The sequence below is a fragment of the Phodopus roborovskii genome, unplaced genomic scaffold (assembly GCF_943737965.1).
Source record: "Phodopus roborovskii unplaced genomic scaffold, PHOROB, whole genome shotgun sequence".
NCBI lineage: Eukaryota > Metazoa > Chordata > Mammalia > Rodentia > Cricetidae > Phodopus > Phodopus roborovskii.
In genome coordinates this window covers 37006123-37025230 of record NW_026126433.1, presented here as the reverse complement: position 1 = coordinate 37025230, position 19108 = coordinate 37006123, and the positions used below count along the sequence as shown (strand labels likewise).

The window sequence follows — 19108 nt, the reverse complement described above, 5'->3', positions numbered from 1 at the left end:
GGTCATCCTCAATTATTTAGCAAGCTTGAAGAAAACCTAGCTACAAGAAACCTTGTCTTAAAAACAGACCAGAGAGGCAATTTACTGTTCAGTTTCCAAGTACTTGTGTAGTTTCCATTTCAATTTGATTGGTTAAGACACAATTAATTACTTAGTTCCTTTTTTATTTGTTAAGTCTTACTTTGTGACCTAAGAAAGGAATAGTCTGTACATATTGTTGAGACCCATTTGATTTATGATGTAGTTTAAGTCTTTTTAGATTGGACTACTTAAAGATGAGAATTGAGTGATAAAGTTGCCCCTGTTTGTTTTTTGTCAGGGCCTGTTAGAGCTTTTATACCCATTAGTGTTTATTTTATAAACTCAAGATCTGCTATATTTGGTGCATGTATGTTTACAGTTGTATCTTCTTCATGGAATGTTCCTTTAGTATGCCATGGCCTTTTTAGTAATTCTGGTTTGAAGTCTGCTTTGTCAGATTTCAGAGCAGCTCCACCAAGCTGCTCTTTACTTTTATCCACCTGACTAATTAACTTCCATCCTATACCTCTAGTGTTGTGTACATTATTTTAAGGTGTGTTACATTCATTTATGCTGTGGAACATTAATGGTGCAAAAATGTGTTGCATTCTTTTATGTTGCATTTGTTTAACTCTGTGAAGCTGCGTTACTTTATCTAAAACACCTGATTGGTTTAATAAAGAGCTGACAGCCAATAGCTAGGCAGGAGAAAGGATAGGTGGGGCTGGCAGGCAGAGAAAATAAATAGAAATCTGGGAAGAGAGAAGAGGAGCAAGAAACATCAGCCAGACATGGAATAAGAAGGAAAGAAAAAAAAATACATAGAAATAGAGAAAGGTAAAAGCCCAAAGGCAAAAGATAGTTAAGAAGAGCTGACTAGAAACAAGCCAAGCTAAGGCCGAGAATTCATAAGAAATAATAAGTATTTTATTTGGGAACTGGGTGGCAGTCCCCCCCCCCCCAAGAGTAAACCAACTACACTTCAATATGTTTCTTGCCAAGAGTTACTCTAATCTTGTTCTGTAATCCAGGCAGTTAGCGAGTTGAAGCCATTTATTTACATGCAAGTTGATATTGAGAAAGGTTTACTAATTTTATTGGTTGTCTTACTGATTGGTTGAATTATTTGTTCTTTCTCTCCTTCCAGTAGAGGTTTTTTGGTTTACTGTGTATCTTTTTACCTTCTGTGTGTATAATATCCCTTTAAGTATTTTCTTTCTTTCTTTCTTTCTTTCTTTCTTTTTTTTTTTTTTTTTTGAGAATGCACTGAACACATTTGAATTTTTCTTTTTTTATGCAAATGACAAAGACCCAAATTACCAACTTTTTTTAAACCTAAGCTTAACATTACATATTTAAACGATTGTCAGAACTGACGAATTTGCCAGCATCCATGCACAACTAGAAAACATTCTTAGTTTACACTAAACCAGAAATGTATTACCATTGATGCAGTAATAGCTTTCATTACTAAATACTGAAAATAAAATTAAAAAATTTCTGTAGAAGGTTCATCAGGCAATGTTAACTTCATAACAGGCTAACACTACTTACTCACATTGCAACATCCTGAGAAGCAGATCCATGCTGGTGTTAAAGAACAATCTTGTCCTAGCACTACTCAAGAGTCACAGGGCTCACCTCGGATTATGTCTTGTTTTGTTTAAAGCAAAGTACATACAGAGATACAACAATTTTAAAGGAAAAAAAAAGGTCCTATTTTGTGGTTCCAACAACAAATTCAAAGTCTATGTCAAATAGGGAATAGATTAGATAGATACAGTTATACAGAAAGTTGAGTTCATTTGAAATCTTCAAAAAAAAAAAGTTCCTCTTATTCCTCAAGTAGTGCTTGTTATGGCTTAACATTTCTGTGAGATGCGGCATTGAATTATTTGTTATCCAAGTGTAGTTATCAAGTAGCAGATGTTCCTTACCATTTATAGTCAAGAACTTTAACTGCCCGTCTTCTTCAACTTCTACTCTTTCTTGACTATTCTCCACAATCTCTTTGTAGTGATTTTTTTTTTTTTTTTTTTGCCCTTAACTATCTTAGTAGAAGTTGATACTGATTTGAAGTTGCCCATTCCACTGACACCAAATGATGTTGAAGAGAATGAAGTGAGACCCCCATGCCCTAGTGACCCGAATAAACTGAATCCTATATCAAAAGCAGGAAATCCACTGAAGGCAGAGAAGAAAGAGCCTGCACCTTGGCCTCTGTTTCCTCAGGAACCCCTTCAGTTCCCAAAAAAGTCATCAAATGGGTCTTCAAAGAAGTCAAATGATAATGGGTCCCTCCCACCAAAAAATTCCCAGAAGACATCATCTGGATTCTAGAATGTAAAGCCAAACTCAAACTGTCAAAATGACTTCCACCTCCTCCTTCACCACCATTTAATCCTTCTTTGCCATATTTGTCATAGATGTCCCGCTTTTTTGCATCTGATAACACCTCATATGCCTCAGCTACTTGTTTGAATTTCCACTCTGCCTCTTCTTTGCTTTCAGGATTTTTGTTCAGATGCCATTTAAGTCCCTGTTTCCAATACGCCATTTTAATGTCCTCAGCTGAGGCACACCCAGAACTTCATAGTAACCCACCATGTTTTAACAGATTTTTGAAACAACTGCCGTGGCCAGTCTCCTCACGGCTGTGGCACGGCTGCGCTGGTGGTGGTGACGGTATTCCCTTTAAGTATTTTCTACAGTGCTGCTTTGATTGACATAAATGCCTTAGTTTGTGTTTATTCTGAAATGCCCATATATTTCTTCCCTGATTTCATACCAGTGGCCCTTGTGTCCATAGTTAGCTTTGTAATCTATAGAGTGGTTGGATTCTACTGCCTTCTGGAAACATTGCCATTCTTCCCCTGAGGTGACACTGCTCTGTTTTGAAGTATCTCCCAGTTGATTTGGTAGTTTTGGAAAGCCACAACTGTAGGTGATGGACTTGTCAATCAGTGTACTTTGAAGACCTAGGTAGTAATCACTTGTTGAAAGCATGCCGTTGTGGGTATTGATTAAACCTCTGGAGCTTCAGAGTTTTGGGACACTACACCAATGAATGACAGATGGGTGGCCCCAGAAATTGGATCCCCTCAAAGGCCTCAGACTCACAGCTACCAGACTCCAGGGTCATGTTCAGTGAAGTGATCTGCTTCAAACAGTGGAGGCCAGATTACTTTTCTCTACGTGCACTTCACTTCCTGAGCCTCCTTCCACCTGCACCTTGGCTTGTCATGTTGTACGTATACACAACTGCCTCCCAGGGATGTGTCTGACCCTGGGGATGGTGGCAGATTACATCTTTGTCTCAGTGCCAGACAACCAATGCCAGCCTTATCTTTTGAGGGAGTCATGTGTCTCCCCTCCCCACTTCCAAAGATGAATACTCAGTGATGGTGAAGATTTATAATCCTTTTCTCAGTGTGTGTTACATGGAGTCCTCATAACATTAGGTTTACTAAGTAAATAAAGATTATATAGCATTTTAGATGGGCTCTAATTTCATGACAATAGAGATCTTATACCTGCAATTTAGATTACATTTCCAATTTTAAAATTATTTTTATTAATTGTTACTGGGAGCAAACAGATTTCAGAATAGGTCACACACATACACATACATTTGAATTTAGGTTTCAGAATAGGTCTCTCTCTCTCTCACACACACACACACACACACACACACACACACACGAATTTTCTCAGAGTTCCTAACAAAGTGGGGAATAGAAGCAAAAAACTGTACTACCCATGTAATCAGTCCCTTTCAGATCTGAGAATAGAAATGGTATCTTACTTTTAATATATACATTTCTAGGGCTTTGGTCTTCAGAACAAATCATTTCAGTTCTATTGAAAGTAGGGAAATTTTGCAACTATTTCTAAGATTGAAAAAAAGTCCTCATTCTATGCAAATATTTTTACTCTGAATTAGATGTGATTTGTGTGATTCTTATGTTCTAAAGTTGGATCTGACACAGTAACATGCATTTTTATGTATGTAGAAAAATAATCTGGGCCCCCTGACATGGGGGGGGGTTCTCTGTCATTATGTTCTGAAGAGATTGCAATTACTAAATGAATTATAATATAAGTTTAATTTCTCAAAGGGTTGTTGATTATGTAAGCTGAGATAAAACAGGTCTAAAAGTATTAAATTTTGGGCAAGATTATTTATAGTTAGTTGGGCCCTTAAAGTTATGCCAAAGAAGTAAGTCCCAGGCTGAATATAGTGACTTAACTTTGACTTTTAGGGTTAGAAAAGACAGCAGAGCAGCATCCACAGCATGTTCCTGCTAATGGTGGCATCCTGAGGGTTCTTTTTGGCATTGTTTGCCCTTCTCCATCTCACCCATGTGTATGATATGTCAATACTCCTATTCATACATTTTTAGGTAATACTCAAAAGATACAGATTTCCATTCTTTTCTTTTGGAGAAATGGCAACAAGAATGCTGTATGCCTCCTAAAATATCTGTATTCCTAGTCTCATCTAAAAAATGGATCACTTTGGAGATAGCTAGCATTAAGCAGGAGGGATGAAGAAATGGAAAAACTTAACTGAGGAAAACTGAACAAAATTTAAGTGATCCCTGAGTATAATACTCATAAATAATGTGAAAGCTACTAAATAATATTTTGATACAGTCTCTGTTTAAAGACATTTATGCCAAAGTCATTATTAAATTAGTAATATTTCTCATGGAGTTTTAAATTTTGATTCCTTCTTTAAAAAATATGCATTAATGTAAAAGAATTAATGAGTGGGGGTTGGAGAGATGACTTGGAAGTTAGGAGCATATGCTGCTCTTTCAGAGGACTTGAATTGGGTTCCCAGCACTCACATGGTAGCTTAAGACTATTGTGCCCAAATTCTGAGCCCCAAAATCAGCCAGACCATTACAATGCAAAAGCAAAGATTCTTTATTTAACAAGTTAACTCCATTAACTAGGGCCCTTTGTCTATTTATCATGGGATGGGGGGTGTAGAATGAGAAGGACCCAGGGGAAAAGCAAGGCAGGGAATTTATTGAAGTGTGTAAGGGGAGTGTCTAGGGGTATGCAACAGTTTGAGGATTGGTGCACTTCTGGGCTTGGGCGACCTGTCCTGTGTTGATTGGACAACTGGTTGTTATGGTCTGTAGGCCTCCCAGGGTGGTTGCTAAGCTCAGCAAGTTACTGTTATGCCACTTTTGCCATAAAGCATGTCCATAGTCTGCCAGCTAGCTTCTGATTTGTTCCTTGACTCTTGGAGGGTATCTGACCTCCTAGTGACTAGGGCAGCTCCTGTCAGATCAGAAAGCCTTAAACTAAGCACATGTGCTGACTCGTGGGCCTTTGTCTTGCTAAGTCTTTTCTTCAGCCTGTTATAGCTGCTAAAGCAGGGAGCTGGATGAGGGTGTAATCCCTTCAACAACCATCTATAGCTCCAGTTTAAAGGGGTCCAACTCCCTCTCTGGCCTCTGGGTACTGTATGCACATGGTACACATGGCCATACAGGTGAAACACATATACATTAAAAACAAAACTAAACCTCAAGAAGCAGTTAGTGTAACTGGGATGTCCTCTGAGATGGATTTCAAAGGCCCCTGTTTCTGACACCTTATGTCCCCTTATGATTCCAGTTTGCTTGATTTTGATTAATCAATCTCTTACATAGTACTTTTGCAAGAAAACGTTGGCTTGGATTTCTAGGATGTCAGAATGTTGGGAAGAGAATGTGAGGCAGGGGTAGAAAGACTCAGTCACAGTCTGAGCTTAGTTACTGTGTAGTTATACAGTGGGAATATTTCAGTGTGTTTTCTCATTTATAAAGCTAGGTCAGTCAGTTATTTTTTTGTTTTAAATGGCCCCTTTCAGTTTTTTCCTTTTTCTAAATGTCATGTCATATAAATGAAATCACCCAAATATAGCCTTGGAGTTTTCTCTTCTTTGATCAAACATGCAGACTTGAGATTCATCTGCATTGTGTTTTTGGTGGCTCAGTTTTATTTTCTCTGCTGCCTACCAAATTAGAGCAGTACAAAATGTAGTTTTCTAGTAAAGAGTGGTCTATATTTATTGTTTCTGTATTGAAGGGATGGGGAGCAAGCGGAATAGGAGCCAAGCCCTCAGAGCAGAGCTGTGTAACTGCACTGCAGAGTTTAGTGCTGTGAGCTGCCGACATGGGAGGGAACCATTGCACATTGGTCCCTCCTTGCTGGCAGAAAGGCAGAAATGGCCTCTTAATTTCACAAAAGCCAAGTATCTCTTAAAAGGCCTATATCCTGTAACTGGTGGTATACTTGGAATCATCTTTGTCACAGTCTTCATTCTATTATCTCAATATGTTTTCTTTTCCTGGCTATTCTGAAGTTGACTGTATTTATGAAGGAAGCTGATGCGCATACATACATACATATATATATATATACATACATACATATACACACACATGCACACACACACTTTAACATGTTATGGTATCAAGGTTATACTGACTTTAATAAATGAGATAGGATGTGTTTTCATGTTTTATTACTCTTCTTTGGGGAACTGTAAACTATTAAATTAATCATTGAATGTTTGGAACCATTATCAGGTAACATTATCAGGCGTGTTATCTTTAGGGGAGGTTTTTTTTGTTTTTGTTTTTGTTTTTTTAACCTACTGAGTTTGAGTTTCTTTAATTGTTGTGGGACTCTTGTATTATCTATTTTCTTCATGAGTCAGTCTTGATAAATTCTATTTTCTGAAGAGTTATCCATTTCTGAGTTTCAGTTTCATTAATGTGAAGTAAGCTTATGAAGTCCTGTTATTATCTGTGTATACAGACATGTGTGGAGGTCAGAGGACAGCCTCAGGTGATGATCCTTAACTGCACCATGTTTGACACAGGGTCTCTTGTTTAACCCCAGTCATTCGAGGATAACTGGCCTACAAGCTTGGGAGGATTCCACTGCCTCCACCTATCATTATTACAGATATGTGTGACTACTTCTAGTGTTTAGGTGGCTTCTGGCGAGCCAAACTAAAGTCGTTAGGTATGAGAGGGCACATGCTTTATACCCACTGCGTCTTCCAGTCTCCAGCAGTTGTGATATGTCTTTTCTGCTGTCCTTAAATGGTTTACTTGCTTCCTCATACTCTCTTGGCTTCACCTTTCCAGAAACTGGTAAGTTATAATCAAGGTGATATTTTTCTGGTATATGTTGTTTATTACTGTCTTCTATTTTCTTAAGATTAATTTGTTTCTTGGTATTTTGATCTTTTTCTGTGTAGCATTTGACAGTTTAACTACCCCATCATTCCCTTAGCTCTTGGAAACACTAGGATCAAGGATTCCCTGCCTCCTTGCTTTCTAATTGCCTGTTTGTTTTTAACCTGTTTTTCTACATATGCATTATTAATAGCTTTGGATACAATATTACAAAGATTTAGCTTGTTAATACTCTTCTACAGAATCTTTTACTCTCGCCTGTCATTTCTTGATGTACTCTAGACTACTTCAGTGTTATTTTCAGGCTCTCTAGGCCTTCATGTGTTTAATAATAATCATCTTACATTATTCATTGGCTAAGGACCCAATGAATAAACTCTTAGTTCTTTTTTTCAGTGTCCAATTATTCCAAAAATGCAAATCCAAGTGTTACTTGGTTTTGCCTCTGAACGTCTCATACTCAAATTCAATTGGAACTGTTTGTGTATATCTGATCACCATTCTTTCTATTCTAGTTCAACAAGAATGGTTTCTCTGTAATATCTTTCTTCCACTCTCATCTCACAATGTGGCAAATATATTATTAAAGCCATTACCTACCTTTGTGTCTTATATGTCTATATATATTTGAGTGGTTGTCTAAGTGTCTTCTATTCTTGTGTTGACATTCAGTCCGTTATAGGTACAAAAAAGGATAAGTGAAGGCTCAGAAAAGCAAAGTTTACTATACTCAAAGGTTCTGGAGACAGGAGACATACATAACACTTCTGGGAAAAAGCCTTCAGTTTGAAACAAAAAACAAAAAACTGACAACTAAAAAATAAAAAACAGACAAGGTGGAAGGTTTAGACCCCACCTTTGGATTTTCTGTGGGAAATGCAAGGCAGGGCAAGATGAACACTCTAGAGTTGATTTGAATCATTTTAATGCTAAGTATTCACTAAGCCTGGGAGAGGTAGTCTCCCCTCAGTCAGAAAGGTTTTATTAGATACCAACACATCCTGTTATTTTTTTGGATTGAAATATTTACAGTACAACTACTATATCTTAAAATCTCATCCCCCTCCAGAGGCAAAGGCATAGCAATTAAACAGTATTAAATGCTAATCAGTCTTGGAGCTTGCTTTCATAAAAGCTGAATGTAGAATTAGTGTTTAAGATTTGGGTGGACTCTATGAAAATAGGATATGTAAAGCTGATTGTGGTGGCACACATTTTTTCCCAGCACTTGGGAAGCTAAGGTAAGAAAGTCATGAGTTTGAGGCCAGCCTGAGCTCTGTGAGACCCTGTTTCAAAACCAAAGGGAGGGAGAAATTCGTGTGTGTGTGTGTGTGTGTGTGTGTGTGTGTGTGTGTGTGTGTGTGTGTGTGTGTCTGTCTGTCTGTCTGTCTGTCTGTCTGAATCTATTATTTGATATTGAAGAAATCATTAAAACTGTTGTTTCATTTATATAGAGTCACTTAACCATTAAAATGTTTGCATCAGTAGTAAATCCTTGCTCCTCACAAAGTAACCAGTGAATGTCTTTTGTGCTAAGTAGGATAACAGATCCTCTCTTGGGATAGTCTCTACCATCCTTTTCAACAGGAAAAATGATCTCTTCCTTGAAGCCATCATAAATGCCTTACCAGTTTCAACCCTGGTTGTTGCAATCACTGTATCTCTATGTGTTAGGTAATTCTTAACATTTGTCAGTTGTTTGGTTTTTGTTTGTTTGTTTGTTTGTTTGTGCCTCTTCTTAAACATTGTTGGTATTACATACTTTCTTGTCCCACATTTTGAAGAGAAGTCACTTGTCTTAGTTACCTCTCTATTGCTATGCCAAAACACCATTACCAAAGCAACTTATTGGAGAAGGTTTATTGGGGACTTAGAGTTTCAGAGGGTGAGTTTTGACTCTCCTAATGGAGAGTGTGGTAGCAGGCAGGCAGGTGTGATGCTGGAGCAGTAACTAAGAGCTTACATCCTGAGATAGCAGCCACAAACATGAGTCAGAAAGGGCTAACGGAATGGCATGGCATTTTGAAACCTCAAAGCCCATCCCCAGTGACGTACCTCTCCCAACAAGGGCAAACCAAGTCTTCAAACATGAGCCCTTGGGGGCCATTCTCACTCAAACATCTGCTTTTATTATATTTTCTTTTATTTTTAGTTATAATTCTTTATTCTAAAGACTTTCATATGTGTATGTCATACATTATTTCACCTTTCCTCTCCTTCATCATATTCCCTGACGTTTCCCAATCCTAGCTACATGACTCTTGTGGGGGGGGGGGTTGTGTTTTGATAACCACTAAGTCCAACCAGTGTTCCTATTGGGAACACCCTTAAAATAGATTGGTTCTCCCTCCTATAGCAACTACCAACCACTAGTGGCTCTTCATTAAGGGATGGAGCCTTTCCCATTGCGCTAGAATTTTGGCTGGTTTGATTTTGTGAAGGTCTTAAGTAGATATCCATAGATGCTGTGAGTTCATGAGTGCCATATCCATCTCATATCCAGAAAACAGCTTTTCATGACATTCCTCTCATCTTCTGGCCATTTTCTGTGATCTTTCCTACACAGTTTCTGACTTCTCTTCCATGATAGTCTTATTTCCATTTCCCCCAATCCTTATATTTGAAAGTATTTAGAAAAGTAATTATTAAAATCAAGTTCTTGGTGGATGTTAAGTACTTTGCTCCATTTGAATTTATTTCACTTGATAGTTATTTTGCTTATTTTCCAGGCACGCAAACGAATGGTCTGGACTTTCAGAAACAGCCTGTAACTGTTGGAGGAGCAATCTCAACAGCCCAAGCCCAGGCTTTCCTTGGACATCTTCACCAGGTAGACTACTGTTTCACCCAGTGGTATCTGAGAATGCTTTTTAAAAGAGACATAAAATGCTAGGGAAGTTATTTCAAGCCACATGTAACTATCCTGCTGCATGATTCATGTAGCTATACAAAAGCTATTAACTCTACACTGTGTGAACAAAAAATATTTTGTTGGCATATAATAAAACAGCTAGGTCATTCTGCATGAACATGAGCTTAAATCTATGATTAACCCCCCCTAGTCCAAAATGGAACATTAATTTTGTTCATTTAATTTACATTGCCAAAATCAAAATGTCATACTACCAAATTATTAAGAAAAGAGAGAAAGAAAGAAAAAACTCTCCTACTTATAAATAGGTGAAATTCTAGGAAACTATCTGTAAATGGAGATTTTCCTGGTCTAGCGTGGGACCCACTGGACCTGTTTTCTCTCCACCAAGCAGGTGCCACAGCTGCTTAATGAAATAACCATTCAGAGATTAATATATATCTATAACTGCTTAACCAATGGCTTAGGCATTGCTGGCTAGCTTTCTCTTAATTATTGACCCATAACTAGTAATTTGTGTATCTCTATGTGGCCTTACCTTACTAGAGAATGCCCAGGCATTCTACCCTCCTGGTAGCTAGGTGGCCTCTCCCTGGCTGCACCTATTATCTCTCTATTCTTATTCTGGCTAATTTCTATCTGTCCATTGGCAGTAACAGCTTATTCATCAACCAGTGAGAGCAACATGTATTTACAGCATACAGAAAGACCTCCTACATCAACTATCCTCAAATTTGTTTTTAAATGAAGGAATTAGTCATACTTTTCTACATCTCTGTTCAGCACACAGTAGCTTTCATATTCTCTACTGTTTATTTTCATTACCACCATTCCATTTATTGTAATGTAGTTTAGTTTATAATCTTTCGTCTTCCTTCTTAGTCTTTCTTTACTTTCAAGACATTATTAACCTTAGAGGGGCTGCAAAATATTAGGAGACAACGAAATCCTAATCCTTCAATAAATAAATAATTTTTTCTTTCTTTCTTTTTTTTTTTTTTTTTTTTTTTTTTTTTTTTTGGAGACAGGGTTTCTTTGTGTAGCTTTGGAGCCTCTCCCAGGCTGGCCTCGAACTCACGAAAATCCACCTATCTCTTCCTCACAAGTGCTGGGATTAAAGGCATGTGCCAATACTGCCCAACTATAAATATTTAATTTTAAAAAACATTTTTTAAGAATACAAGTCAGGAAGGTTCCTCAATTTGAGCTTGTCTTTCTTGTTATGATTAGTTTTTGTTGTTTTGTTTTGGGGGGGCGGTTCAGGTTATCCTTTTTTTGGTAGGATTACAACATAAATACAGTGCTTGCAGGAGAAGGCAAATCTCATTACTGATAATACTAATTATTCAGCCTGATCATTTGCTTGCTATTATATCCTTTGTAATTCTCATCATCTGTGGAGAAATACCTTATTCTTGTTTTGCCCATTAGTTAGATGATCTGTTGATGACCCTTTTCTAAATCAGGTTTCTGTCACAGTTGCCAAATGATGGTTTTCTAATTGCATGTGGGCCCTTACTTTAATGTGACTATGATTTGAACTTTTGAAATATTAATATTAAGAGATTTTTTTTCTTCATGTATGGCTTATAGGATAGACTCTCTTGTTTATAATGATAAAAACGGTGCATGTTAATTTATTTTTATGTGTTCTTTAAAACAATGTGGAAGATATAAATTAGGTTTTCAGAGCTTAAGCATAACTATAGAGCACCATCCAGTGCAAATGTGGCATACTCAGTAGTGCTCATTTAGGGATGATGCTAATTGAGAAGACATTTCTGCAATTATGTAAAGTTTTTAACCCTATAAAATATGTATTTGTATGTTCAATTCTAACTCAGTGGTATAACTTAAAATTTTTGAAGTATTTCTTGATGACACTGTCTAGTGATGAATGACACTATTTTAGATTATTACATCCTTTGATTACTTTCCTCCTAGGTCCAGCTCGCTGGCACAAGTCTTCAGGCTGCTGCTCAATCTTTAAACATTCAGGTAAGTTGGATATGAGCACATAGGTCATATCTTACATTAATTTTTTTCATAATTTCCTATAATCACATAATTTAGAATAGGGACTATTGGGCTTACTTATTGATTTTATTATTTCTATATTTTTATTGCTGAACCCTTATGGTAATAATTGTCATTAATGAAACTTATGTTAATCTGCTACTGTGTGTGAGCCAGAGGTATACAAGTGAAGTCATACTTTTCAGAATTTTAGAATGAAGTTCAGGAATGCATACTGAACCCAAAACCAAATAGTTTCTTAAGAATCATTCTGCTTATCATTTTTCATGAAACACTGGACAGAGAATCAGGGAACTTGGGTTTCAAAGTCTCGTTGTACCAATAACTACCGGTATGACCTTTTGCAAGTCACAGCCTCCTAGAACTCAGTTTTGCTTACCTGTATTTAAATAAAGATATTGATAACATTGTAAGTGGTCTTCTCTGATCTAAACAGAAGTAATATTAAAGTGTGCTGAAGTAATGGTTCAGTAGTTAAGAACAGCATATTACTGTTCTTACTTAGAACTCCAGTTTAGTTCCCACATCAGGAGGCTCAGAACCATAAGTAACTACAACTCAGGGACATCTGACAGACACCCTCTCCTTGCCTCTGTAGAAACCTACACACATGTGCACTGACACACATATACACATAGTTTAAAATAATAATAAATATTTTAAAAAAGAAAAGAAAAGCAATACATTGTTGGTCAGAGAGTCAAAATTGTAAAATGGAACTTAAATGTTGTTTGTTTTGTTTTTGTTTTTGCTTCTGTAAACCATCAGATAAAAGATTCAAAGCTCAAGTATTTTACACACAACTCCATAACTTTTCAGTCAGCCTTTCATGGTAGTGTTTAGGAAACTTAACAGTCAGGATGGAATAAACAGTATTCTAAAAGATTGATTTTTAGTACTGCTAATGACTAAAGATTTTTGGGTGAACATTCTATGAAATGTTGTGTTATATGGACCTAGTAACATATGGAAATAAGAAGAGAAAAGGAGATAATGTGACCCTCCTTTCTGAGGGAGAGGAGACAGAAAATTGCCTTGGTTGCCATGGCAAACTTAACATCCCTTAGAGAGATGTTGGCAAACAGGCTATATCTCCAATGCAGAATGTTTACTGTCCTGCACTATAATTATCTTTCAATGACTGGCAGAATTAATCAGAGCTTTTATGTTAATTAGCTTTGCTGCAGTCCCCCAAACAGGTGGTGGAAAATATGCAAATCTATGCAGAATTTTAATATAGTTTTAATTACCATGAAATTTTTTCTCTCTGCCGTTTAAGGCCTATAAATTCTTCTTGCCTATACCATTTTCCTTTAAGCTTGTATAATATTTGGTGTAAGATACTCCATTTAGAGTTCTTTAAAAATAGTAGATAAAAAGTTCTGTGGTCAAGTAATTGAACTGTAAGATAGTATATGAAAAAGTTTGAGACTTGCCACAGGTATATGTCAAAGTGTTAATTTTAAGGGTCTAATAATAGAAATGAATTGAAAATGATTTTTCCTTTTCGTTACCTGAACTGGGGATTTGAGGTTGTGAAAGGTTTTGTTAATTTGTGGAAGACCAATTTCATTTTCTCTTAAAATTTTATAAATGCAACTTTCCTGGTTTTGGAATAAAGAAGATGTATGTAAGAGTACTTAAGTAGAAAGAAAAGGTTTGTAAGAAAAGAAAAAGAGAAATCCCCCAAAACTCAAAATTGAGTAGCACATATTTTAAATATTTCTTGAATTTTTAGAGTTAGAAGTACATTTCATTTTACCAACTATTTGAGATATTTTATTTCCTGTCCAATCCCACTTTAGTCTAAATCTAGTGAAGAATCTGGGGATTCACAGCAACCAAGCCAGCCTTCCCAGCAACCTTCAATGCAGTCAGCCATACCCCAGACCCAGCTAATGCTGGCTGGGGGGCAGATAACTGGGGTAAGTTTCCATTGAGAAATTGTAATAAACTCCCTCTGTGTCTGAAGTGCTACTGGTTGTCATATCATTGAAAGTGTTTACTGCAGCTGGTATGATTTCTAACGACTTTCCTGAATGCATAAACTCTGGAAGAACCTTTACCTATGTCATTACTTTACAAGATTTCTTTTGTTATAGCTGGAGATGTTCAGAATAAACTGCAAACATTTTGGGGATGTTTTTCGAGACAGGGTTTCACTGTATTGCTTTGGAGCCTGTCCTGGATCTTGCTCTGTAGAGTTGGCTGGCTTTGAACTCACAGAAATCCGCCTGCCCCTGCCTCCCACGTGCTGGGATTAACTACAAACTTTTTTAAACACATTAAAAAATGGTGTTGCTTCATTTGTGCAAGGGAGTCATTGCCATATGCATGGTAAAATTGGAGTTGTGTTATTGCAGGATAGTTAAAGAATGGACTAATACCATAAAAGAAAAAAATTTCTTGAAGTGACTTTCTAATGTCTTACAGTGAAACATGTTGGACTCATGTCCTGGCTATGTATTTAGTAATTACTAAAGGACTAGTTAGTTTATCTCCCTGTTTCTCAGATTTCCATCTTCTAACTGGAGGTATTAATAATATCTATTTTAAGTACCATTGCAATTTATATAAATCTCTTAAAAAGGTGGTTGGCATGTAGCTTTCAATAAATGATGCTTACTTTTATTTTTAACAAATTGTCCTTTTAAGTATTTAGCGGTTTGAAATAATTTTTCAGTGTTGAAAGCTTATGTATTATCTTTTGTGAAAACAGTGAGTTGGGAATGATAAGAAAGAAACTAATCAGTTCACATCATGAACCTTCAGAATTTTTTACATTTTAACTTTAGCTAGTATGAACAATGGATGGTTCTTCTCAGAACTCTTGTGCATTTATAATTTTCCATCACTAGAGGTTAACATATATACCTATAGTCTATAAAATATACATATATACACACATTTTGAAGACTATTGCATTTTTGAATAGTTTTGCTTTGGTTCTTGTGTTTGTAATACACAAATTGTTTGAATAAATAGATCCTGTTAGGTTAGAAGGCAGGCTGTGCTGCTGAATGATGTTGAGATACAGGTATTAACTTCCTTGTTTGATCAGAATGTGTCACCAAAGAAGGACTTACTACTTTTATGTAAGCATTTCTTGAAATTCTGTACTATGAAAGTTTAGGTTTGTTCTAAATAGATTTCTTGTTTCATTGTTAGGTTCAGATTTTTGTTGCTAATGTCTTAAGATATTATCAGGCACTTAGGATTCCAGGTTCATATACCTTGAAGATTTTGTTAAATCTGGGCATTCAGATACATTTTTGCATTTAGAAGAGTGGCTCTTATCACCTGTTTCCTAGAGTTAATAAATTGGAAAGAGTATGTAAAATTGCAAACCAATGCTGTTCAATGACAGAAGATTGGGTGAGGGAAGGTCCTATAGGGAGATTTGGAATGCAAATAAGTGCAGCTCATGTTCTTTAGTCACATCTTAAGACATAATGGACATGGTGAAATATAGTGGGGAGCAGCTGGGCCTTATCAGTTCTCTTCCTGGTCATATACAGCAACCTTTTGTCCCTCATTCATCCGACTAAGCACTCACTGTTAGGTGTAAATTTCTTTGCATATCCTGTCAATATTGATTCTTTGTTTTCTTGTGTACTAGTTAATTGCCTTTCTTGCCTAAATGATTCTTCAAGTCTGAAGTGGGGACTACTACTTCAATTCAAATGCTCTGCTAGTCCTAGTAGTTTGTCATAGGTGGACGGTTTAGCTGCATGTTAGTAACATGAAAATGAGTAGTGAGGGTGTAATACCACTTGAGTCGCCTGTTTGAAAGCAGTTTGCTAGCATTCCAGGGCCCATTTCTTCAATCTTCCCCTGTGTATTTATTGTAGCTTACCTTGACGCCAGCCCAGCAGCAGTTACTGCTACAGCAGGCGCAGGCGCAAGCCCAGCTCCTGGCTGCTGCAGTACAGCAGCACTCCGCCAGCCAACAGCACAGTGCCGCTGGGGCCACCATCTCAGCCTCCGCTGCCACACCCATGACTCAGATCCCACTGTCTCAGCCTATACAGATCGCACAGGTACGTGAGCACAGGCGTACAGGGAAAGCAAGCAAGTAAGAAAATGGAGAAATATTACTGAATATTGGTAGCTTTCTGTTTTTACTGTGGGTCTTCAAAAGCCCAAGGAACTCTAGATCAAGAAGGCCTTATCCTTTTTCACTGAGTCAGAGCAACACACTTGTTTGCTTATTAGAGTCGATATAAATACATAGCTGATTATTTGGATAACTGAATGTTTATGTTAAGTGACATTTCTTGCATAAGTAGCTGGCATATTTCTGAGGCAAACACTTACTGTATTTGTCTTAATTAGCTAATTATAGCAGGGAAGAATTCTTGTGCTCTACAGTAAGTGTTGCCATTCTATGAGAAAGACAAGAAGTCCTCTCTCTGCTTGGAGTGATTAGAACCATGGAGAACTGTAAAATGTTACAGGATCTTAGTTTTCACATTTTAGAATAAAATACTTAAAAGATATAAAAAGGAAAATAAGTGAAATCCTTTATGTCAAGAAAATGAAAAGGTGTGTGAGAAGACATATGTAAAGAAGTTTTATGCACTAAGCAGTCGTCTTTATATCCCCACAAGAGAAGGGAAGTGTATTTAAGCTGTAACAAGAGTTTGGCTAGATTCATGAAATGGAGTCAGATTCATCTTTATTACTGTGTGCACAGTCTGTATCAAGATAGTTTTTTTTTTTTTTTTTTTTTTTTTGAGCCATTTTCTTAATCAAATTATTTTAGTATGTGAGCTCTGAGACCATGTCAAAAATTGAGATAAATAAGATCATTTATACCTAACACTGATTTCTCAATTGAGTTGGATAAGCTGGTATCAAATTTCAGGAATTAGATCTTTTCGTGGATGGAAATTTGGATCTAGCACTCTCAATTTTTACTTTAGAGAAAAATTGGGTCAAATATTTAAAAGCCTTTTTAAAGTTCATGTTGGTGTTTCTTTAGACCAGATCTAAAGGAACAGAACTCATAGAACGAATACATATCAAAAGGATTAGAGTTGCTTATATGCTGTGGTCTAGCCAGTCCAACAGTGGCTGTTTGTTAAAGGAAAGGCCAAGAATCCAATAGTTGTTTAGTGCATGCAGCTGGATGTTTCAGCTAGTCTTCAGTCTACCTTGAACTCCTGAAGAAGTAGATTCTAATAGCAGAAGAATGCCTCAGCAGCAGGATAGATAGACCTTACCAGAGAGAGTGAGAGCAGGCCGAACCTTCCTTCTTCCATGTTATTTTTTATGGGTTACCACCAGAAAGTGTGGCCCAGATTTAGCAAGGGTCTTTCCAACTTAGGTGTTTGAGTCAAGAAAATTCCTCATAGGGATGTCCACAGTAAATTACAGAGATAGTCAAAGTTAGCCTTCAAAATGGTAGCAAGTGGAAGTAGAGAATTAACTCCAGAATTCTCTTCTGACTTCCTCATGTATGTGTGCTATGTGCAAACCCCCTCCCCCACATACTAACAAAATATTAGAGTTTTAAAATTGAAAATAACCTTCCCTATAACTGTAGACATTTATTTTATATTTATTTATTCTGGAAGATTTTAAGTACTATTAGTAATTGGCTTGGCATAAGTCATGATGTTACATACATCGTGCCCTCAAAAATACTACTTCTTGCAGAGGCCCTAAGGTTTCTGGGTTTTGACATTTGCTATTTTTGTATGTGTGTGAGTCAGGACACTTCTCAGGAATCAGTTCTCTTCTTCCACCATAGGCTCTAGGGATCAAACTCTGGCATTCTGGCTCGCACAGAAAGCTCTTCTACCAACTGAGCCTCTCTCTGGTCTGAAACCTGAGGATTTCTCACATTGACACAGTCCTAGAAGCCAGACTATCTTAAGTATTGTCTCATTGTTACTTGATATGACAGAAGACATAATCTAAGAACCTTACAGTTATGCCAGCTTTCATTTCTGAATCTCTAATCTGTGTTTTGCTTCTGAATTTTTTAGGATCTTCAACAGCTGCAACAGCTTCAACAGCAAAATCTCAACTTGCAACAGTTTGTGTTGGTGCATCCAACCACCAACTTGCAACCAGCACAGTTTATCATCTCACAGACCCCCCAGGGCCAGCAGGGTAAGCATCTCCCTAAAGCTGACTAGTGCTGCAGCAAAGCTGTCCACTTAGTGTTCCAGACACCTTAACTAGCATTTTTCTCCTAACAGTATCCTTGTGAACAATGTTTTTCTTAAATTTTGGTTTCAAACTGAATTTTGCTTTCATGAGAACTATAAGTAATGCCTTAAATCAGGAACATAGGTTACATATATGAGTAAGAATGAAATTTGAGACCTGAAAAATCAATAAAGACTAGCTTATTCATATGAAAGAAATAATCTCACAGGAAATTTACAGGAGCTTAATAACTTGAAATCCTACAACATAATCATTTCCAAGACTGTTTATTTGAATGAATGAGAAGGGTAGGTTTCAGAGTTTTAAATAGTTCATTGTGAACTTAGATTTGAATGTCTTATACCCTTCAGTAAAGTTTTCTGTAGGATATTAAAAAATTAAAGGCTTAAACAGAAAAGTGGCATTAACCGTTTGTATTAAGAAAACTTATTTACATTTAAACTTGGAGAGGCTAGAATAGGCAAGAATAGATTTAGTAATATTGGGCTGCCGAACTCTGCAGGATACTGTTGAAATTGATACAAGCTGAGCCATGATTTCAGGGCAGAACAGAGAAAGTAATAAAGCAGACAAAAAGGATTTGGGCCAAGTGTGGTGGCACATGCCTTTAATCCTAGCACTTGGAAGTCCATCATAGGCAGGGGGAATCTCTGAGCTTAAGACCAGCTTGGTTTACATAGTGAGAACCTATCTCAAAATAAACTAAAAACCAAGAAAATGACTTGAAGATGAGTTATATTTGTCCAATTGTAAGGAATGGATATCTAGGTGATCAAGAAAATGTATTCAC

The 19108-nt window shown here is 36.9% G+C and overlaps 1 protein-coding gene across 3 annotated transcripts in view; it reads left to right on the top strand.

The window, feature by feature from the left end:
* The window catches only part of Pou2f1 (POU class 2 homeobox 1), a 117681-nt gene that overhangs the window by 70503 nt on the left and 28070 nt on the right, over window positions 1-19108 (top strand). For all 3 annotated transcript variants that reach the window (XM_051186156.1, XM_051186158.1, XM_051186157.1), the window contains 5 exons: window positions 9959-10059; window positions 12046-12099; window positions 13944-14063; window positions 15990-16178; window positions 18132-18258. In XM_051186156.1, the coding sequence (XP_051042113.1) occupies window positions 9959-10059; window positions 12046-12099; window positions 13944-14063; window positions 15990-16178; window positions 18132-18258 (591 nt within the window). The remainder of the gene's footprint in view (window positions 1-9958; window positions 10060-12045; window positions 12100-13943; window positions 14064-15989; window positions 16179-18131; window positions 18259-19108) is intronic.